Source organism: Rhea americana, unplaced genomic scaffold (genome assembly GCF_003343005.1).
Source record: "Rhea americana isolate MKP2758 unplaced genomic scaffold, rheAme1 scaffold_19, whole genome shotgun sequence".
Lineage (NCBI taxonomy): Eukaryota > Metazoa > Chordata > Aves > Rheiformes > Rheidae > Rhea > Rhea americana.
The window spans coordinates 2,707,798-2,726,830 of record NW_028186038.1 but is presented as its reverse complement, the minus strand read 5'-3'; the positions used below and the strand labels follow the sequence as shown (position 1 = coordinate 2,726,830).

The window sequence follows — 19,033 nt, the reverse complement described above, 5'->3', positions numbered from 1 at the left end:
GCCGGGGCGCGCCGAGAGCGGCCCGGGCGGCACACGCGGACGCCTTCGGCCGTGCGCACCCGCGGAAGGCGGGGGGCAGAGCCGCTCCGAGGGAGCTGCGCGCGGTACTGCGGGGCCCGCGGCCCACGCTGAGCACTGCGGCTACTAACACGCACTCCCCTTACGGTACTTATTTTTTTTTATTCTCTGTTAAAAAAAAAAATGTAGCAGCAGATTGGAGAAGTCAACTTGCAAGATGCACAAAACCCCAGGGAGACTGGGAGAAAAAAAAAAAAAAATCTTCTAAAGCTCTTCTGGCAGCATAAAATGGTAGCGCCACAGCTATAACATGCTGCTGGGCGTCCCGCTCCTGACCGTGAGCTTGCACATTTGCCAGGGAGCCACAGAAAAAGTGTGGATTTAAAGGACTGCTATTTCTGTCCCTACAACTAGAACACATTTTAAAAGTAATACTTGACAACATTTATATAAAAGAACAGCATCTTTGAAAATACTGCAGCTTATGAATTAGGCCCTGGTTTCCAGTAATGCCAAATATACTCACAAATCTAACCGAAGTCAACAGGAATTACAAGGAATTACTGGGGGAGCTGAAGTCCAGCATTAGGAGTAGGCGTCTGTGAAACTGGACACAGACACTGAACGTGGATAAGCACCCAAGTGTTTTTTTCCTTATGCCATTGTTATTACAACTATTAGGCATTTCTTTCTGCTCATTTCTTGTCAACATGTAATTTTTCTTTGTCATGGAATGCAGAACCTTGCCATAACCCATCAATTCCTTTGAGGCAACTTCTACAATCCTTTCTTTAAAATCTAGCTGTATTGAAAGGGAACTTTCCCTGGAGAAGGTGCAGTTTTGTGCCTCCGAACAAAGAAGCCCCCTTCCCCCTGCAGGCATACTTTGGACTTGGTGATAAATCCCATCAGTATAGCGGGAACAAGTAAAAAAAATAACAAAAACAACAAAAAAAAAAAAGGCAGAGAATAGAGAGTACATCCTAGAAATTATGAAGCCTTCCATACTGACGCCCAGATTCTCCCCACCGGCTCCCTTGCTTGGCCTTCAGCATCCGCAGCCGCTGTGCAACGCCAGCGGACACTCGCCGTCCTTGTGCGGGACGTGCTGAACTGCGGGATTTCCCTAAGCTCTGCTAAGGCCCYGGCTCTGGCTAAGCCCTGCTATTAGGGTGGCTCCAGGCATGCCAAGGGCACAGGACTGCTGAGGMGACATTATCCACGGCCTCGCTGCCGACTTAGCCCAAGGCTGCAGAAGCCGGCTGGCTGCGGAGGAAGGAGCTGCCGCCCAGCAGCGGACGCCGCTTCCCAGCCCTCCAGCCACAGCAGCCTGGGCCCTGGGTCCTTCCCTCCCGGCTGCCGGCCCCAGTCCCACCTCTGCCTTAGTCCTCCTCCTGCTCCTCTCTGGTGGCCAGGTGGCWGCCTGGTTCTGGCCAAGCCCCAGCKYCTCACTCCTGAGGCTGAGTTTTCTTAAACTTGGCTTTGCCTAAATTGCTCAGAAGCCTTGAGCTGGCAGTGCTGCTTATTCAGCAGCTCTTTAGGAGGAGGATAGAAGCTATCAGCCATAGGTCTCTGTTTTAACTAACGCATCCACRTGTGGTATTGCTAAAAGTCTTTCTCAGATTCAGCAATTAGATTCCTGGAAGAAAAACTTTGGAATGGCAATAAAACAATGTTTAGGCTGTAAGGACTCTTACTGGCCCCAAGTTACTTGTGAACCGATGGCTCGCCACTGCCCAGTGGAGCTAGTTTGGCTCTGCCTCCCACCGCCGCGTTGCACCCTTGCCCACGTGCTGGCTGACAGCAAGGTGTGCCAACRGGATGTGCAGAAACCTCTGCTTTTTTGCCACCTGAGTGTGTTGAACTGGCTTGTTCTCTGGCCTGCCAAACATCACAGCGGGCTAGTTTGTCCTTCCTTCCACTACAGCGACTACTGCCGACTTCAGCAACCCCTACGTGGSTCCCATCAGGCAGGGACCAAGAGACTACTTTTTTGGATGTAGTGAAGAACTGCTTCATGCAGCAGCTGTTTAAGGAGCCTACAAGAGGAGAAGCAACCAAGGGCACAAACCTAGCTCAAGTATTACCCCTGAGCCCCTGTTACAGACCACAGCAGACTCGAGACCCAACATCCTTGTAAGTGCTGCAGAAGCCAGACTGTTCACTGCTGTTGTATTCAGCTCGAAAAGAGGAACCAAACAAAAGACCTGTTAAAAACAAACCTTTGAGGAAGAGCCAAGGGAGTTAAATCCTTGCAGGCAGTATAGAGACTGCTTGTGGGCACTGCCCTGGAGGCACAGTACAAACCTGCTCATCAACAAGGACTTGAGAAAAGTCAAAAGGAAGCTGGCATGACTGAACAGCAGAGGAGAAAGTCATCAGAAACAACTAAATATCCTTTGAAAGTCTGAGATTGTGTCCAAATGAGGAAAGTAGAAAATCTCGCAGATTAAATGTAAAAGGCAAAAGAAGCAGGCCAAAGAGTGGAAGAACAATTTGCGAAAAGCATCAAAATGAATACTAAACTCTTCTGCAGACACCCCACCAGCAGGCAGTCTGTCAGAGAACCAGAGGGGTCATCGATCAGGATCTGAAAGAAGCACTCAGAGGTGGTAAGGTCATCACAGAAAGACTAAATTAATTCTTTGCTTACCCTGGAGGAAAATAGGGAGGAAAGCCAGAATCCCTCTTTGAGGGGATTCATCTGTCCCTAATCCAAGTGTTGGTAGATGATATTATGGAACATATAGGCAAGGGACAGTAACAAGTTGCTGAGACCAGGTGATATTCAGCAAGAGTTCAAAAGAAATTCAAGACAGAATAACCAAATTAATTTTTAACCCTTGTGCATAAACATTCACTTAMAATCTTCCTGATTACCCAAAGCTGGAAATACAGAAAATGCAACACCAGTTATTTAAAAGAATTTCTTTCAGATGACACCTTGGAAACTGTCGGTCAGTAAGCGTGACGTGTACCAGCCACAACAGTAGAACATTCATTAGCCAATAAAACCAGTGAATACATTAATGAGTTTAATATATGGGGAAAGAGTCAACATGACTTTTATGACCAGAAGAAAGATACATCTCACAAATCCCCTGGAGATGTTGAAAGGACTCAACAGACAAGAAGATAAGGAAAATCCAGCTGATACTGGCTATCTGGATTTTCAAAGGGCTTTCAACAARATCTCTTCCCCAAAGGAACCAAAGCAGCTATGGTGTAACAGGAAGGGACCTTGCCCAAATAAAGAAGCAATTAGAAGATAGGAAATAAAGGGCTGCTTTTCACAGTGGAGAGGAGCGATCAGGGAGCGCCTCAGGGTGCTGGGGCCCCAGGTTGTTCGGTGTACTTACAAACCATCTGGAAAAGGGGATGCGAAGTGATAAGCCGTATGGGAAGATTCCGGCTTTTCAGGCTAGTAAAGGCACCTGGAAGAAATGCAAAAGGACCTCCTGAATCTCACTGATGTGTATTAAAGTGGCAGACGAAATTCAGTGTAGGTTACTGGAGAACAGGCAAAAACACAAACAACCACACAAAAATAAYGGGTTATTAAAATAGCAGGCTGAGGTACTGCTCAGGAACTAGATCCTGGATTATCCTCGGAGTCCTGCAAGGTACCAGCTTAGTGCTCGCTGCGGGGTCACAGCAGAAACTCCCGTCTTGTAAAGCAATGTTCTTTCTCCCTTCTGTCTGGTAACCCCACGCTTTCTCCCAAGGGATAGAGCCAGACATTAGAGAGGTTTTGGATTCAAGATGTGGCCATAGTTCAGTAACTACTTTCTTGTACTACTGTTAAATATATACGCAGTGATACAGCACAGGAAAAAACATGACAATATGCAACCAGGTACATCCCATCAGAACAGAATCTGAAAATATGAAGCTAATAAAAAGAGGAAACATTTTTGTTCCCTTTGAAAAGGGAAATGAACAATARATACAGTCAGGCAGGCCAAGTGGCACCAATATACATGCAGTTTTGCCAGTAGCCTGGAAAAACAAACATTCTGAGAACAACCATTTATGTCTTCAATGCAAGATAAAATGTTGCTGTGCACACTCGCACGCAAGCTATCTCCGCGAGCATTGTTCGAGCTAATCAGCGCAGCTGCAGTTAAGCAGACATAGCCTTACAAATTCATGTTTGGTTTGGGACGTGGTGCCTCTGGTAATCTGGCGTATGTCACACTTTCCTTCCCATCTTAATTTCTTAAAATTATAATAGAAAGCAAATAATAATCATTCTATTTCTCCATTTAAATTGGTTTTGCTGCTTCTAAGAATGAGAAAACAAAATAAATGGTAAAAACATGCAAATCCTGACATTACAAACATGCATGCTGCACAGCACCACCAGGTCTGACAGCCCTGGGCACTGCTACAAATCTGCAACAGTATGCTGGAAACCAGCCTCCCTYTCTCCTAGCTTTGCCTCTCCTTGCGTTCCCCATCAAAGCTCAGCTGTCCTCTCCTGTTTCTTTGCTTTGCCACATAGTCCTAGCACCTCTTCTGCTATTGACTTAACACTTCCACCGCCGTCACCTGCCGTCGGGGTTAGGTGGCCTTCCCACAGCCTCCCCGCGTGTCCTCTTTGCAGCCCGAAGCCAGACCGTGCCTTCTCCTCCTGGCAAGGGACTCGCTCCGCCGTCGGGAGTCAGCCACTGCGCCAGTTTGGGGCCCGCGAACCCGCRGCCTCGGCCGCTGCTGTTCACCGACCTGTGTCCGGCACAAGGCAGCAATTTCTATGAAGGGGGCACGAGGAGGAACTGGTGGGGATTATTTTAAGAGGCACAGGATGGGAATGCATATGCATAGGGAGAGGAAAGGGAAGTAATAAAGAATAATAAGAGGGACCGGGAAAGAAGGGACAGAAAGCAAGTGGATCATTTAAAAAAAAAGGGGGGGGAGGTATCGGATTTTGAGGCTTCCAGCAGGATGAAGAAGTTRGAATAATCCAAGAAAAAGCATCTGCCAGCAGGCTGCAGGGAGTGAGATGACAAGAAAAAGCAATAAAGGCTTGCAACAAGTGGTTATATCTGTTGGGAGCTGATGGCAATTATCTGATGAAGAGCTAAACCGCAGAACTGAGAAGTGTAGTACCCAGAAAACAGATACAAGGGCTTCCATGGAAAACAAGGCCTRGGAGAGTCAGCAGAGCAAGCCTGAAGCAGAAATGTCCAAATTTCAGGTTCTCCCACTCTCATCCCCTWGGAAGATGAAAACTTTGAAGTAAACAAACAAACAAACAAAACCTATATGCAGTCCCACAGGACTTGAAGCAGAGCTAAATTCAAAGCTGAATTCAGGTCAGGGGCCCTTAATATGAACATCCCCAAAATCTGGGATATCAGATATTCACACTAGGAGAGAGACAGAGAGAAAGAGAGACAGAGAGACTTGCTATAACAAAAAAATTTTTTTTCTTACAGCCAACGGTCCCCAAAATCAAGACCCCCTTTTAAAGAAAAGATGCTGTGAGGTGAAAGACATAAAGCAGAGCGATTTTATGGAAGAACAAAAATGGAAGTAAGCAGTGGGATTTTCCTCTCCGCTTAAGACCTGAAAGTAGATCTGCTGTGAAAATTGGAGAGCTGCTGCTTTGAAACACCGGCACCTTTGTGCCGAAGCACGTGTCTTGGTGTGTGGCATTTTCAGCCAGTAGCAAACTTCATGTGCCAGAGGGGAAGGGGGTCTGTTCCTCGGGGAGCAGGACCCCTTCCCGCCTCATGGGCTATCAGAAATAGAAGAAATCRGAGTGACCTTGCTCAGCTCTTAATAACCCTCAGGACTGAGCTGGGTTTCTGCATTTCAAAACTCACATCACCAGGGTGCTTGTTCCTCAGCGCTGCCTCTCCAGCCTCGAGACTAAGATACCATGAGCAGATGTCGAGAGTTTAAGATACAAAAGTTATGAGACATAATACATTAATGCAACAGGATATTGAGTCCTACACCAGAGCGAGTATTTGTATAGTTCGTAATGGTTTCAGCAGCAGCGAGATGGCTGGGTTTTGCCACGTGTACATACTGCCGACACGTACACAAATAAACTGAAGGTTCAAGTGATAATTTTTAAATTATCCYCAATAAGAAGGACAAAGTTCACCCCTATTACATACTACTGAAAAAATATTGTAGTCAACAAGAGCTTGGCTTCGGCTTCCAGTCGTTTGACTCTATACATCTTAACCATGCAGGACATTTTTCACTAAGAGAGATTCAAAGCAAAGGTATTAAATATATTCCYGAATGAGCCTATTTTGCTAAACCAAAAATTAATGCACATTTTATGTCCTGTTTTTTTTCTCTTGACAACAAAAAAGTAGCCAAAACAGACAATATAGTCCTGAAAGTTCAGATTTGTATCAGCAAGAACAAGTGCAGCAGTCATCACCTTTGCAAAGGAGTTATTTCTCCCCACAGGACTTGTCAATCYGATTTCACAGACAAGGAAAGTAATTATTAGGATACTTATGCTAATTTTATTTTCCCACCACAAACTAGCCCCTGGAGTTACAGTCATCCAAAACACATTGTGTGATCTGGCAGCCCTCCAAACCCTGCTGACTTACCTCCCATAATTAGTACCTTTTATTTCTTTGTATCCACTCAGTCTTTGTGCAGTGATTCTCTGTGAAACCTCAGGTGCTTATTTTTAATGAGTACAGCAATGAAGCAAATATATTCCTGACACAAGTTGTGAAGAGATACATCAGCAACTTCTGAAAGTGCAAGCTATACATTTGCTGGTGGCTAGAATAAGTCAAGTGGATCTACTTTCTCTCTGTTTATTGCTGTGTATAAAATATGGTTACACTTTATACAAGCAATTTTATGTAGATAGTTTCCTGTAATAACTATCTGTTAGAATTTATCATATAATAGTGTGAACAGAAAAACTATAGCTTAAATATTTGGCATGAAGCAAAAACTTGCTCTATTACTGATGTGCACTGTTGTTAGAGTTACTCATGTATTAAACTACATTAACAAGGGCTATTAACTGAGATAGTCTYGAGTCTGGTTTAACAAAGAAATATTGTACCTCTAATAAAATAAAAAGAAAAGGAAAACACACACAAGACCAACAATCTTTCTGCCAGCTGTGCAGTTTACACARAATATTTCATTCTCTAAGTCCTATCACCATAATAGCATACTTTAGCTTATTGAGAACTGCTGCACTTCGGCTGTGGGCCACCAATGGCTCCGTTCTCACATAAATAGGCAGACACAGAAACAGAAGTTAGGAACATAAGAAGTTAGGGCATAAATAAATCAAGCACCCCATTTCAGCCRTACCAAACCACCCTGCCAGGCATCCCGCAGCCCCTTGACTCTGCATGAAACACAGAGCTCTGTCTAGAGCACTTTGGGCACACCAGCACGCATCAGTCCTTGCAAACTCCCACGTYGGACTAAAGAAACAACAGGCTCTTTCCAGTCACTAACCCCAAGGAACGCCTGGTTCCTTGATCTCTGCTAGAGTCCGGGACACRTATCCAGGAGATGCAACCTGCTTGTCAGGAGACAATTCAAATTATTTGTTCATTAGCAGCACAACAAGACCCCATTTGCATGATTAGCAAGTTTCTTTTGCCCTCTGATCACAGCTGGCTAAACTGATGCCTGCTACCCTAACAGTCAAATGGGGACCTGCTACGCCAGAGCAATAGAACGAGTGCATCTGCAATTCATAYCCCAACCTACAAAACACCCCGTCATGAAGAACGTGTTAAAACCCAAAGGCGGCAAAAGTGGTCTTCAGAAATAGTTGACTGTAGCCTCCAGGAGGATGTTCTTGAGTTTTTTAAAAAAGATAGTATTAGAAGACCCACCTTTTTCCAGTTTAGTCTTCCRGACTGCAATCACATCAGAGACCCACAGGACTTCAGGTAATTTCCAAACTGAAAAATTGAGAGGATGGCAGCACATGAGAGAGGAAGTAGTGAACAGAATGAGATAATACAGAAGAGCAAGTTAATAAAACCAAATAATAAAATTAAAACTTGTCTGCTGAGGTTTCCCCCCCTAAACACAGGGCATCTTGTTAACAGGTTAGCTAGCAGGAACGTCTAACTCATGCTGGGCGTTTCTCAAGACTCTGAAGTGGTTAAGAAAAATGCTGCTGTTGTGCAAAGGGCAGAACTGGGCAGAAAGAAGATAAATTTCAGACAACACTAGGAATGAAGAAAAACAGTGCCAACACACAAGTTACTCAACAGAGTGTTATACAGTAAGCGAGAACAGCAGATGACACAGCTATCAAGTACACAGATGTGGAAAACTGCACTAGGCCACAGACTAGAGGAACCCAGTTGCTTGGCCACAAAGACAGAGAAAAGGAGGAATAGCTACATGAAACTGGGCATGGTTTGCCATTTCATTACCTATGCTAGGGCCCAGGCCAACCACACTCTGCTCTAGTGGTCAATGCCAGCTGGAGCTGACTTCATAGCAAAGCACACAGGCAAATATAAAAACATTTTGTTGAACTTTAAAAGCACTGAGTTCAGTTAGCTGTGACCTGTGGAACGCTACCATTCCTGCTTATGAGGATTTCTACAGACCGTAGCGCTTGACGAACATATATGTAAATATCTGCAATGTTCTTGAAGTCGCACAGAAGCTTTTCTTGTAAAAATTGTAATCCAGAATATGCCATTCACTGTTTTTTAATGGTCATGACTGCTTAACTGACAAAAGAAAATCCCCAAACTTACTGGCATCTGATAGTCTGACCAGCTGTATTAACTACTGAAATGTGGGAGAAAAACATGAAAGAGAGAGAGAGAGAGAGAGAGAGAGAGAGAGAGAGAGAGAGAGAGAGAGAGAGAGAAACACTCCCAGGTGCAATTTGTGGTCTCTAATGAAAATGATTGATAGCAGGGTTAATTAGATTACAGATAGGCTTTACTCTATGATATAAAGCAATTGCAAAAGAGCTTTCTAACCAGAATCAAGTCAGCTGTGTGGAACACAATTTTTTGGTTGTCTGTTTTGTTTTAGTCTTTAATATCCAGTATTAAATGAAAAAGCAATACAACCATGTCACATCTTTGGAGACTGTGTTCACAGTTGAGTGAGTATGTCCTAAAAGTATCACAAATCGGACACGTTCCAGACTATTCAGGCAAAATGAAAAACTTTCCATTTAAAAACTATATACAGTTGAAGTACTATGTTCATCTTTCTTTCTTTCTTTCTGCAGACACAAGAATGACAAAGCTGAAGGTTTATGTACTGAAATCCTGACTCACTAAAGGCAATGGTACAGTCCTGCAGTTGCCAGCATTTCGGGTCACTGAGCACTTGTTGTCTATAGTCTGGGCCATTACGTCCGTGGAGCATGCAGAAACACCATGTGTGTTCGCTCTTTCTTACAAATTAACCATCTGGGTCCACACAGGTGCTTGCTCTCATAAACCAGGAATCTAGCACCAGACTAACATGTTCTCAAGCAATAAGCTSGACACATTTATAAACAATCAAGCTTGCCAAATCAAAACCAAAACACTCCAAATTAACAGAGAATGAGAACTCAAATCCAAAAGATAGAGTCTAAAAATTAAATGATGCCAAGATCACAAAACTCCAGGAATCCTAAGCTTATCTTCCCATTTCAACATCTATTTATTAAGTCACTTTCTACGGTGGGTTATGTTCTTCCAAGTATTTCCCCTGTGCACACTGCAGGGTATACTAGTTGGTTCACCATGGTGTCCCACCACACCACCACCACCACGAGGACCATATTGTGCTGTCATATAATCAGGGTGGATGGCAGGCAATTTTTATTCTGGCTGCTGGACATAGACAAAATCCCAGGGTATTCTTTAGCCAGCAAACTATATGGTACCTAATACTATCATATGTCATCTCCTCAGGTGTTATTGGCCCATAATATATAGGCAGGAAAAGAACTGCTGACTGGCACAGTGGCTTCACCTGAGGATGAATTATGACCACARACAGAGATCGCTATCTCCTAAACTAGTTTATATTTAAAATAACTGCATAAAGTGAATAAGCATGATCTGAAAAGAACTGTCGGAAGTTGCTTATCAGACTTGTTGCTGCCATTGAAGTTAGCAAGTTAAAGCTGAAAAAGTAATTAGTTGCATATCTAAGATTACTTGACCAGAATTCTAGACCCAAAGGAGTTCAATGATGCTTCATTTTTTTAAATTAGCTTTCCAATTTAGGAAAAAGAAAAGCTAGGAATCTGCAGAGTAATGAAAGCAAAACACAACCTAAAAATAGAAGAATACATTTGACCAAATGAAAAAATAAGGGAAGGGAACATTTCACCGAACGAGAAAGTCCACAGAAGAGTTCCGGTGCATCTCTCCTCCTTGTGTGGTAGGAGTGATTGAAGAAACCTCTATTCGTTTATCTCTTAGGCAAACGTTTCTTCTTTTGTTTCTTACTTTAAAAAGCCCCCAAAACACGCACACTAAACCCCCTACCCTCCCAGGGGCTCTTCCAGCTGTAACATAAGTAAACTTCAGCCACCTCCATTTACTCAACCCGCAACAGCTGTGTTTTGTGCAGAGCCAGTGAAGCTCTCAGTCCCCGGTACGCTGCAAACACCGACAGCTGAGGAACATCTCCACCTGTCCGCTCTAAGTCAGAAGTCAGAGAGGTCTCCCCTGTAGCTAATTTTATAGCTAAAATAACATATAGAAGGGACTGGCAGCATGGCCAGGAAAACACAAGCGTGTCTCAGTTCTCATACGCTGTACCGGCGCGTTTATCGCCTGCTGCTGTCGCCCAAGGGTCGTGCCGTCCGGAGGGGTTATACGAACCACCCGCGGGTGCAGTCGCGCTCCAGGAATGAGGATGGTTTACTCGCTGCGGCAGCGTTTTCCCTTCGAGATAACAGAGCTTCCCGCTGTTACCYGAACGCTCGGGTACCGAGCGCAAGCAGGAAATCCGCTTCGCAGAGGTGTAGGTACAGTCGGGCCGCCCACAGGCGGAAAGGTGGACGGCTCAAGCGTAGCAGCCCGCGGCCTCCCTGCCGCCTTGCACCYGGCAGGAACGCCGGCGGCAGACGTTTCTGCAGTAGTTCTAAGCTCTCCATTCAATATTTGCAACAAAATTCAGTGCAGCAGAAATGGCCAAATTACAAACCCTTTGGTTCTCCTGAGGGTCGGGAAGGGAACAGAGGCTTCGCTCACTATACCAGACTGTAAATCCGGGCTAGAAATCAAACCTCTTCTATAACAGCAAAATCAGAGTCCTCTCTAGACCAGGAGGTTTAATTTATATCCACAACCTAAGCAGATATGATTTCTTTTTGTAATTTTAGCATTTATATCAGTAACATAAATATTTACTCCTATATGCTTGAAATACTGAAATTAGAAATGGAGAAAAATTAATTTTATATAGAGATAGATAAACACATTTGCACACAAACACATCTTCATCTATCGTTATCACGTACAAACCTTGCATCTAGATTAAGTTCAGAAATATGGTGGTAGYTTGTGCTTGAAAGGTTTTTAACAGTGTAAAAGCAAATTGTCCCTCACTCTGACATGAATGTGCTCCAAGGTGCTGTTCCAGACCCATAATAAACAATAAGCTGGAGAGAACTAAGAGATAATTTCACTTTTTGTTAAAAAAACAAAGAGAATACAAAATGAATATTTTCCCCAGAAGAGTTCTCTAGGTTTTAACTAATTCCTTACAGTAAAACAGACAAAGGAGAAATACATTAAAGCAAGGTCTGTGGGAGCTTTTTCTATTTGGTGCAGTTTCTCGGGAGCCCCAGGTACGGCAGGAAAGCAYATCTGGAACAGCCACAAACAAAACAGAATATTTGGAATAATTTTTCTTGCTCACCAGAGGAAAGAGGGCTGCAGGCGCTCTGTACACTAATGCAGCTCTGCTGTTCTTGTTTACTGTATTTACCTGAAAAATTAAAAAAATGGGATTTAAAGGAGACTCCATGTGATACTGCTTTAGCTTGCTTTTTGCAGAGAATTCACTTGGGGCAGTACCACCAAGCGCTGCATTCAGCACAGATACAGATGGTGTGAGACACTGCACACAGAGCTGCTAAAAATTGGTATCACTTAACCAATATATCTCTTACCTGGAGTGCTAACAACTGGCATAAATGGTCTTACTCATTCATGCACTCATACACATTCATGCATCTCATCTCTGCCTTACAAGCCAGCCTGGTTTTAATCCCGTTAACAAATCTGAAAAGAGGCGAGGGAAGTGCTTACGTGCTTCAGTATATACACGAGAAAATAAAAAAAAAATCACTGAAGGTGAAGGCAAGCATTTGGCTGCCTCCCCAGGAGAATAATATGCCCCAAAGCATCAAGATGTTCTCAGCCACTTCCATGGGATGGAGACACTAATGACAAAGTTTCTTCCTAGACGTTTTCTCTGCTCTTACTAGTTCCTTAGGATTCATCTCTGTTTCCCTATTATYACTTTGGTAGTCATCTAGAGACTGATCTATAGTTCTACATCAGGAATTTCAACTGGCAGTAGATTGGAGGTGGAGGGGATAAGTGAATGAGGACGTTTGCTTGTAGCTTACAAAATCATTACCTTTGCTTACACCTGTGCGTGTCATCAGCCCACTAACTGATGGATCTGTATTGCAGTGGATCCAATTATTTAAACTTCACAACACTTTCTTTCAGAGCCCTGCATAACCCACCAGCAGATGCAGCTTCTCTTCATGTCTAGTGCACCACTGGTCCAGCTTTGCTTGTTCTCAGTATTGGGCCACCTTACGATTAGCAATCACAGCCTATGGATTTTACTCTTAAAAGTATTTTACYAGTGCTAGTTTTAGACATTAGTAATCCTATCAGAAAGTCACAAAACAGCTAAGAATACYTCAGTCTCCCAACCCTAACTCAGTTCAAGACAAGAAATTCTAGCTGACAGGAGTTTGATCTGGTCCCTGCTTAGCAAGTATCACATTACAGCACAGTAATAATTTTTCTCTTGCTCTCTATGAAGTAGGAAGTGAAGTTAAATTCTCTTAACGACACGAAAGATTAAGGAGCTCATTTCCAGATCACTGCAATAAAGCACGATCGGCAGTCAGGATGAAAGCAAGAATCAAAAAATTGTACACGCAGTAGGCTGAGATATCAAACTGCATTTTCAAGCAAGGCGCAAGGCTGGGCTGCATGCCCTCCTCAGAAGTAGTTTAGGTGTCTGTGTCCTAAGGAAATGGAGTCCGGAGCCAGGTGACCTCCGCAGAGCAAACGCAAGTTATAAATGCTCTGCACAAAGGGACTGAAAAGGACGAGTGTGATTTCACTCCCCATCCACAAACCAAACAGCTCCTTCTCGCCAGTCTAGTCAAACTATAAATAAAATTGTCCTGTCATCATCTTTTCTGATCCACCCACTCTGTYCTCCTTAGGGCTGGCTCCAGCGTTCCCGCACTCCCTGTGCAAGGTTAGGAGGGGAGCCAAGGGGGGCCCATATGGGGCACAGAGAGGCCTGAAGCAGGTGATGCTAGGGCAATAGGTGCTCCTCCGTATCACCGTCCTCGGCCAGAAATGCCTCAGGCCCTTGTGATAGACACTTGGAAACTGGGCACCTCTGCAGGCCACGATGGGCTTCAGCAAGTGGCTTGACTTTTAACAGCAGGCGRCATGAAGTCCACTCTCGCGTCAATATATTGAATATTAGGGAGGAAGGACTAAGGTGAGGCTTATCTTACCCTTTGTATAGAGCTCATAATGCGCAGTGCTTTCAGATATGTGGAAGCAGATAGTCACTGCTTTGAAGAGTGCGATCTGTGCCAAACGCAAATGATAAGGAGATGACGGAAAGAAAGAGCATTCAGCTGAGCACCAGCCAGCATGCATCTCAAGTGAGCTTCATTTGGGAGGGCTTTTTCTTTTTTTTACATAGCCACGGTGTGTATGAATTCACTAGAATGACTTACATTTTCATATGCTCCAAACTCTATACTTTTATAGAAGATAAGTGCTCTTCTTGAAACATCTCTGACTCAGCCAGAAGCTGCTGTCTAACCTGTAGAAGTGGAGTTATATTCAGAGCTACAAAGAGCAGGATCAGTTGGTAAAAGATGAGTCAAATGTAACTAGAAACTGTCCAGTTACTTCTCAAGCTTCTACTCCTTAGATAACATGATAATATCAGGCAAATGGCAGAAACAAAGACTAACATGACTCCTTTTGCCCCCACTTCCTTCTCACTCGCTATCTTGTCTATGCAGAACATAAGCCCTTGCAGGACAGGACTCTCTGTTCCCACACGGTGCATAATACGACGGRGTCCTAATCCCAGTTCATGCCTACATGTATTTTCCTAATATAGTTGTATTATACAGCATATGTTATCTTGGGGGGTGCTGACTTTTGTGTTTGTGTTTTTAACATGAGAATTCAAAAAAAATAGCCCATGTAAAGAGCAGAACCACCTTGTAAATGTGCTTTAAAAACATCTTTCATTTCACAAATCCCCACCTTCCTTGTACTTGGAGAGTGTAGGGGAGTTAATTCAGACAAGACCAGAACCTCCCAGGCCCCCTTAATTCCCAMCAGGAGCTGAACATCTTAACTCCCTTCCCGCTCCAGATGCTGCATCACCTCAGCATGGGACTGAGTTTATTGGGCACTAGCACATCATGCTCAGGAGCTTGCTGCTCTTTCAAAACCACTGCAGTGTGTTGCCTCTGTCTCCATATATACATACCTTTCTTTCCCCTGTGAGAAGGAAATGCTTTTGGCACAGTTACTTGAACTAATATGGGCAAATGGGCGCAATGGGCATCAGTACCACATACCAAATATTCCACTAAGCCAGAGGTCTTTCAGGATAACTTTTGAAATGCCTCTGCTAAGTCCCACAGAATCACTCAAGAGTTGGTATATGGTCTAAATATTAAAGTTTTATGTTTAACCTCAAATGAAAGCTGATTTCAGATCAGCTGAAGAAGTTAGAAATTGAACACRTGCTGCACGGTATCGTCTGCACCCCAGGACTGAGAACAGAGTAGCTTCTAAATTCCCCTGAAGCCAATACCAACACGTGACGCTTTCTGTAACTTGGTATTATACAAAAACCAACATTAAGTGACCAGAAATTAGTTATCCATTCCTTGCTCTTCTCTAATTTGTTACTGGATGCAGTTTCAACATTAACTTTTAAACAAACGGAAGAATTTAYTGAAAATAGTTTTTCTTTTTCTCAGTTTTAACCTCTTGAGCTCTTACTGTAAGTCACTTTCTCATACCTGTAATAGCCTGACTCTTGGGGTACATAACATAGATAAAATGACTGGGATAATAGCTTGGGATAGGAGAACAGTTTTTGTTTTTCCTAAAGCTTTTCCTCTGTAGTCAAGRGCAAGAATTTTGGCTTCGCTATACAAAGTTATATTTGGAAGCCTTACTCCTTTTTAATCACCTAATTCTTATAACAGTATAAAAGGAGCTACATATCTAAAAATCTGGGACTGAATGTTTGAGCTTTACATTTTTACAGCTACGAAACAGGGATAATTGTATGTCCTTACTTCATACATGAATGGTGAGGAAAAATACAGACCAGATATTCAGAACATGTTCAGATAAGAAGACAGCAGCAGYACCAGAAAATTAATCCTTCAGGGTTAATTCAGTGCTCTACTGGTTAAACAGGAACAAAGATAAAAGCAAAAGTTTATCCAAACACCCCTCTCCTGTTAAGCTTCCAGCACTATATTCATTCCACCAAACATATCTATCTTCTCTTAGATCCTGTCTATCACAGCAACCTCAGAAAGAATATCAAGTAGGATATTTCACCAAGGCATCTCCTCGTAGAGGGACATTGAGATAATGAAGACAAATCAATTAAAGGCATGAAGTCAGTGTGCATATAGTTAAAGCCTGCTGCAATCCCAGGAGGCTCCTCTCAGAGCGAGTCGTATTCCTGAAACTCAATCCTCCTTTCAGAAGGATTAAAATGGATTAACAACTGGCAGACTGACAGGCTTCAAAACATAACTGCAACCAAGGAACCATCATCAGCAAGTCAGTATTCCTAACACATTCCCATGAGAACCGGCTCTGGACCCTGAACCATTTAATATTTTTACTGATGACCTGTAATAAAATACAAAATCATCATGGATTAAGTATGCTGATGGTAAGAAGATAGAAGACGGGGAGCTGTCCCAGAGGGATCAAATTCATTTGGTAAATTGGATGCAGGCTAAAAACATGCATTTTAATACAGTAAAATGTAAAGTCTCAAATCTGTAACCGAAGACTACATACACTGGCAGGATGGAAGCTCAGAAAGCAGGGCCTGAAGACAACTGGAGGGGTGTAATAGAAAAACGCCGGCTCCTGCACTCCGAGTGTCCTGCGGTGCCGAGGGGACGAACATAGGCTGGGGCTGGCGAGACAGGAATACCGAGAAACAGCTGGAAAATCCCACCACTTTTGTAACTGGCACGTGTTCACCAGCTTCTGCATTACTGAGTCGAGGGCCGATGTCAGCGTCGGAGGCGGACACTACTAGTTTCGAAAGGGCTCAGGGAAATGCAGCAGAAACACCAGAAAAAGCAAGATCTAATAGAGGGAAGGGTAAGGGGATTACTTCATGACCAGTTATAAATTCCTCAAGTCAGGGACAAAATAGTTACTTGGCTCCTARATCTGTCTACAGCATAACTGAGCTGCTGCAGACTGATGCTACTAGTTACACACCCCTCCCAGCCACTGGGGACGACTGCGTGGCTGTGAATTTGCATCCTCTAGCGATTTTTACATCAAGAGTGGATGTTCTTCTAAAAGGTATTAATACAGGAAAGTCTTAYGATCTTTGTTATGCACAGCGTGARGGACTCCTCCGGCTCGGCCACGGGACGTGGGTCATGGCTGCCAGCTCTACTCGCTCAGCGTTTGCAAAGAGTTCGGTCCCGCAGCCTCAGCTCTCCCTCGGCAGCTAGGTTATGCCTAGGACACCTGGAGACTTACACTTACAGAGCCTCAGGGTCCTCACTCCAACGGTGCTACAGTTTCACTGCTAAAATAACCACTTCTCTCTGCTGCTCAGCGTTTCACTGGGAGCGTCAGTCCTGCCCGGTGCTACCTGAGGTTGGGTGCTAATATCTCGCCTGAGACATGTAACGCCCCAGCGTTACGTTCCTACGACGCCACGGCACATGTGAGTGCTGCTGAGGAGGCCGCTGTTGTCGCTAAGCCGTGTTACTCCTGGTCTGCTCTCCYGGATCCCGGTATCGGTGGGGTTTCAGTACCGCTCCAGAAGAATTCATACATCTCTGCAACTCAGACTGAAAACACCTTTTTGTGTTGCCTTGAATATGAAATGAGGACACCACGAACCCTCACCAGTAAGATACCACTGTTCTCCTCTGTAACTGCAGTTCTTCACATTAACGCTTCACCCTTTAGAATGAGACTGTATTTCTAAACCAAATGCAGATAAACCTCTAGCAATCTCACTCTTCCACTGAAATTCAGATACAGAGTGCTTTTGTAATGGTAAAATATGGGAAAGCTGTCATCTTGTCACACCAAGAACCAGGCTGCGTCACAGAACGGTCCATCACTTTATAAACCACTTGGACAGTGGCTAACAGGAAATATTGGACCTTTTTTTTAGAATAGATCAGCTATTTAGTCTCCTGAATCAATGCACTTAAAACTTTTCTATGTAGCCTGAGTTTCCATAGATAATTATTTGATTGATTATCCATAAAACAAAAAGCAAATTTATGGCTGCCTAACCATAGGAGGTTAACTGTACATAACACGTGGACAACTTGCTGCAATTTAAACCAAGTCATCCCGATTCCAGGGCAATGCCGTTCACTAAATGAAACCTGCTCCACCTCTGGGGGACTCTGTCCCAGGGCARGGGTGCTGCGGCGACGGCCGTGTGACGGAGCAGGCACACGCACAGCCCCAGAGCCAGGCCACGCGGCCACAGGAGCTCCTGGGGATTTTGATCTGCGTAATGAAGAACGGGATTACATTCATGCAATACAGATGTCTGATTTCAAATTTTCATGAGATGCACATTGTATTTGTTTTATCCCTTCAAAACAGCAGCAGAAAGTAATCTCTAAGAAATATAGTAAAGCATTATTATACTGTTTCCTAGCGATTACTCCATTACAGACTTACAGTAAAGCATTACTGCACTAAGCCTAGTGCTGACTTTGGAAATCAGGACAGAAGTGCTRATGTGCAACAAACAGGAGACAAAAGTGATCTCTCAGGCAAAAAACAGTGGCTGCTGCAACAAAAATTTAGTGTCTTGGTTGTTCCTATGCTGATGGAAATTGGACAAATTAACTAAAGAGCTATTTGCAATCCAATAACAATCCAAATGCTATGAGATCTGGTCAGCTCTGCCAGGGAAGGCAGCACATGCTTCAGAATGACAGTGGCACTTAATAACATTCATAGAAATAGGAAAGAAGTTAGGCACATGACAGCAGTCTCAGTTTTTGTCACAACTGCAGACACCCTTGGATTAGTGTTGCTTTTATGTGGTCAGGAGGGCTTGGCATCAGGGTCTGTAGCTGCTCAGCTCTAAGACTTCTCCCCCTTCCTTTCGGCTGTTCTCAAAATTAATTCCTGGAGGTGCAGGAATCAATGCTCCCAAGGGGCAGCAGTGGCTGCCGAGCATGCAGTTAGCTCTCCAGATTTCCAAATATTCTTCACCATTTAAAACCAAAGCCCTCTTTCTAAAGGGTCAGCCGAAGCCCAATTCAATTGCAAGGTTGGCTTGTGCTGTAACTAAAAGTCACTCAGCCCTACGAGCACGCTGCTGCACTCTCRAAGTTCAGCCTGACTTCAACTCAGTTTGGCCCCCAAAGCTCCACCCTGAAGGTCTCAGCCAGTTGGCTAAATTACGCTCTCTGTGGATAACCTCACCCTTAACAGGGTTTTATCTGAAACTGGTGAGACCCTGAAGCTGCCTCAGTTTCCCGTTCCTGGAGTCCTCAAATTTCCGTAAGAGAAACAAC

General features: G+C 44.0%; 1 protein-coding gene across 1 annotated transcript in view; it reads right to left on the bottom strand.

Annotated features, from left to right (window-relative positions):
* SUSD3 (sushi domain containing 3) overlaps positions 1-19,033 on the bottom strand; it is a 65,685-nt gene that overhangs the window by 29,579 nt on the left and 17,073 nt on the right. Inside the window, exon 3 of the mRNA XM_085302550.1 lies at positions 7,866-7,934. Within this exon, the coding sequence (XP_085158676.1) occupies positions 7,866-7,934 (69 nt within the window). The remainder of the gene's footprint in view (positions 1-7,865; positions 7,935-19,033) is intronic.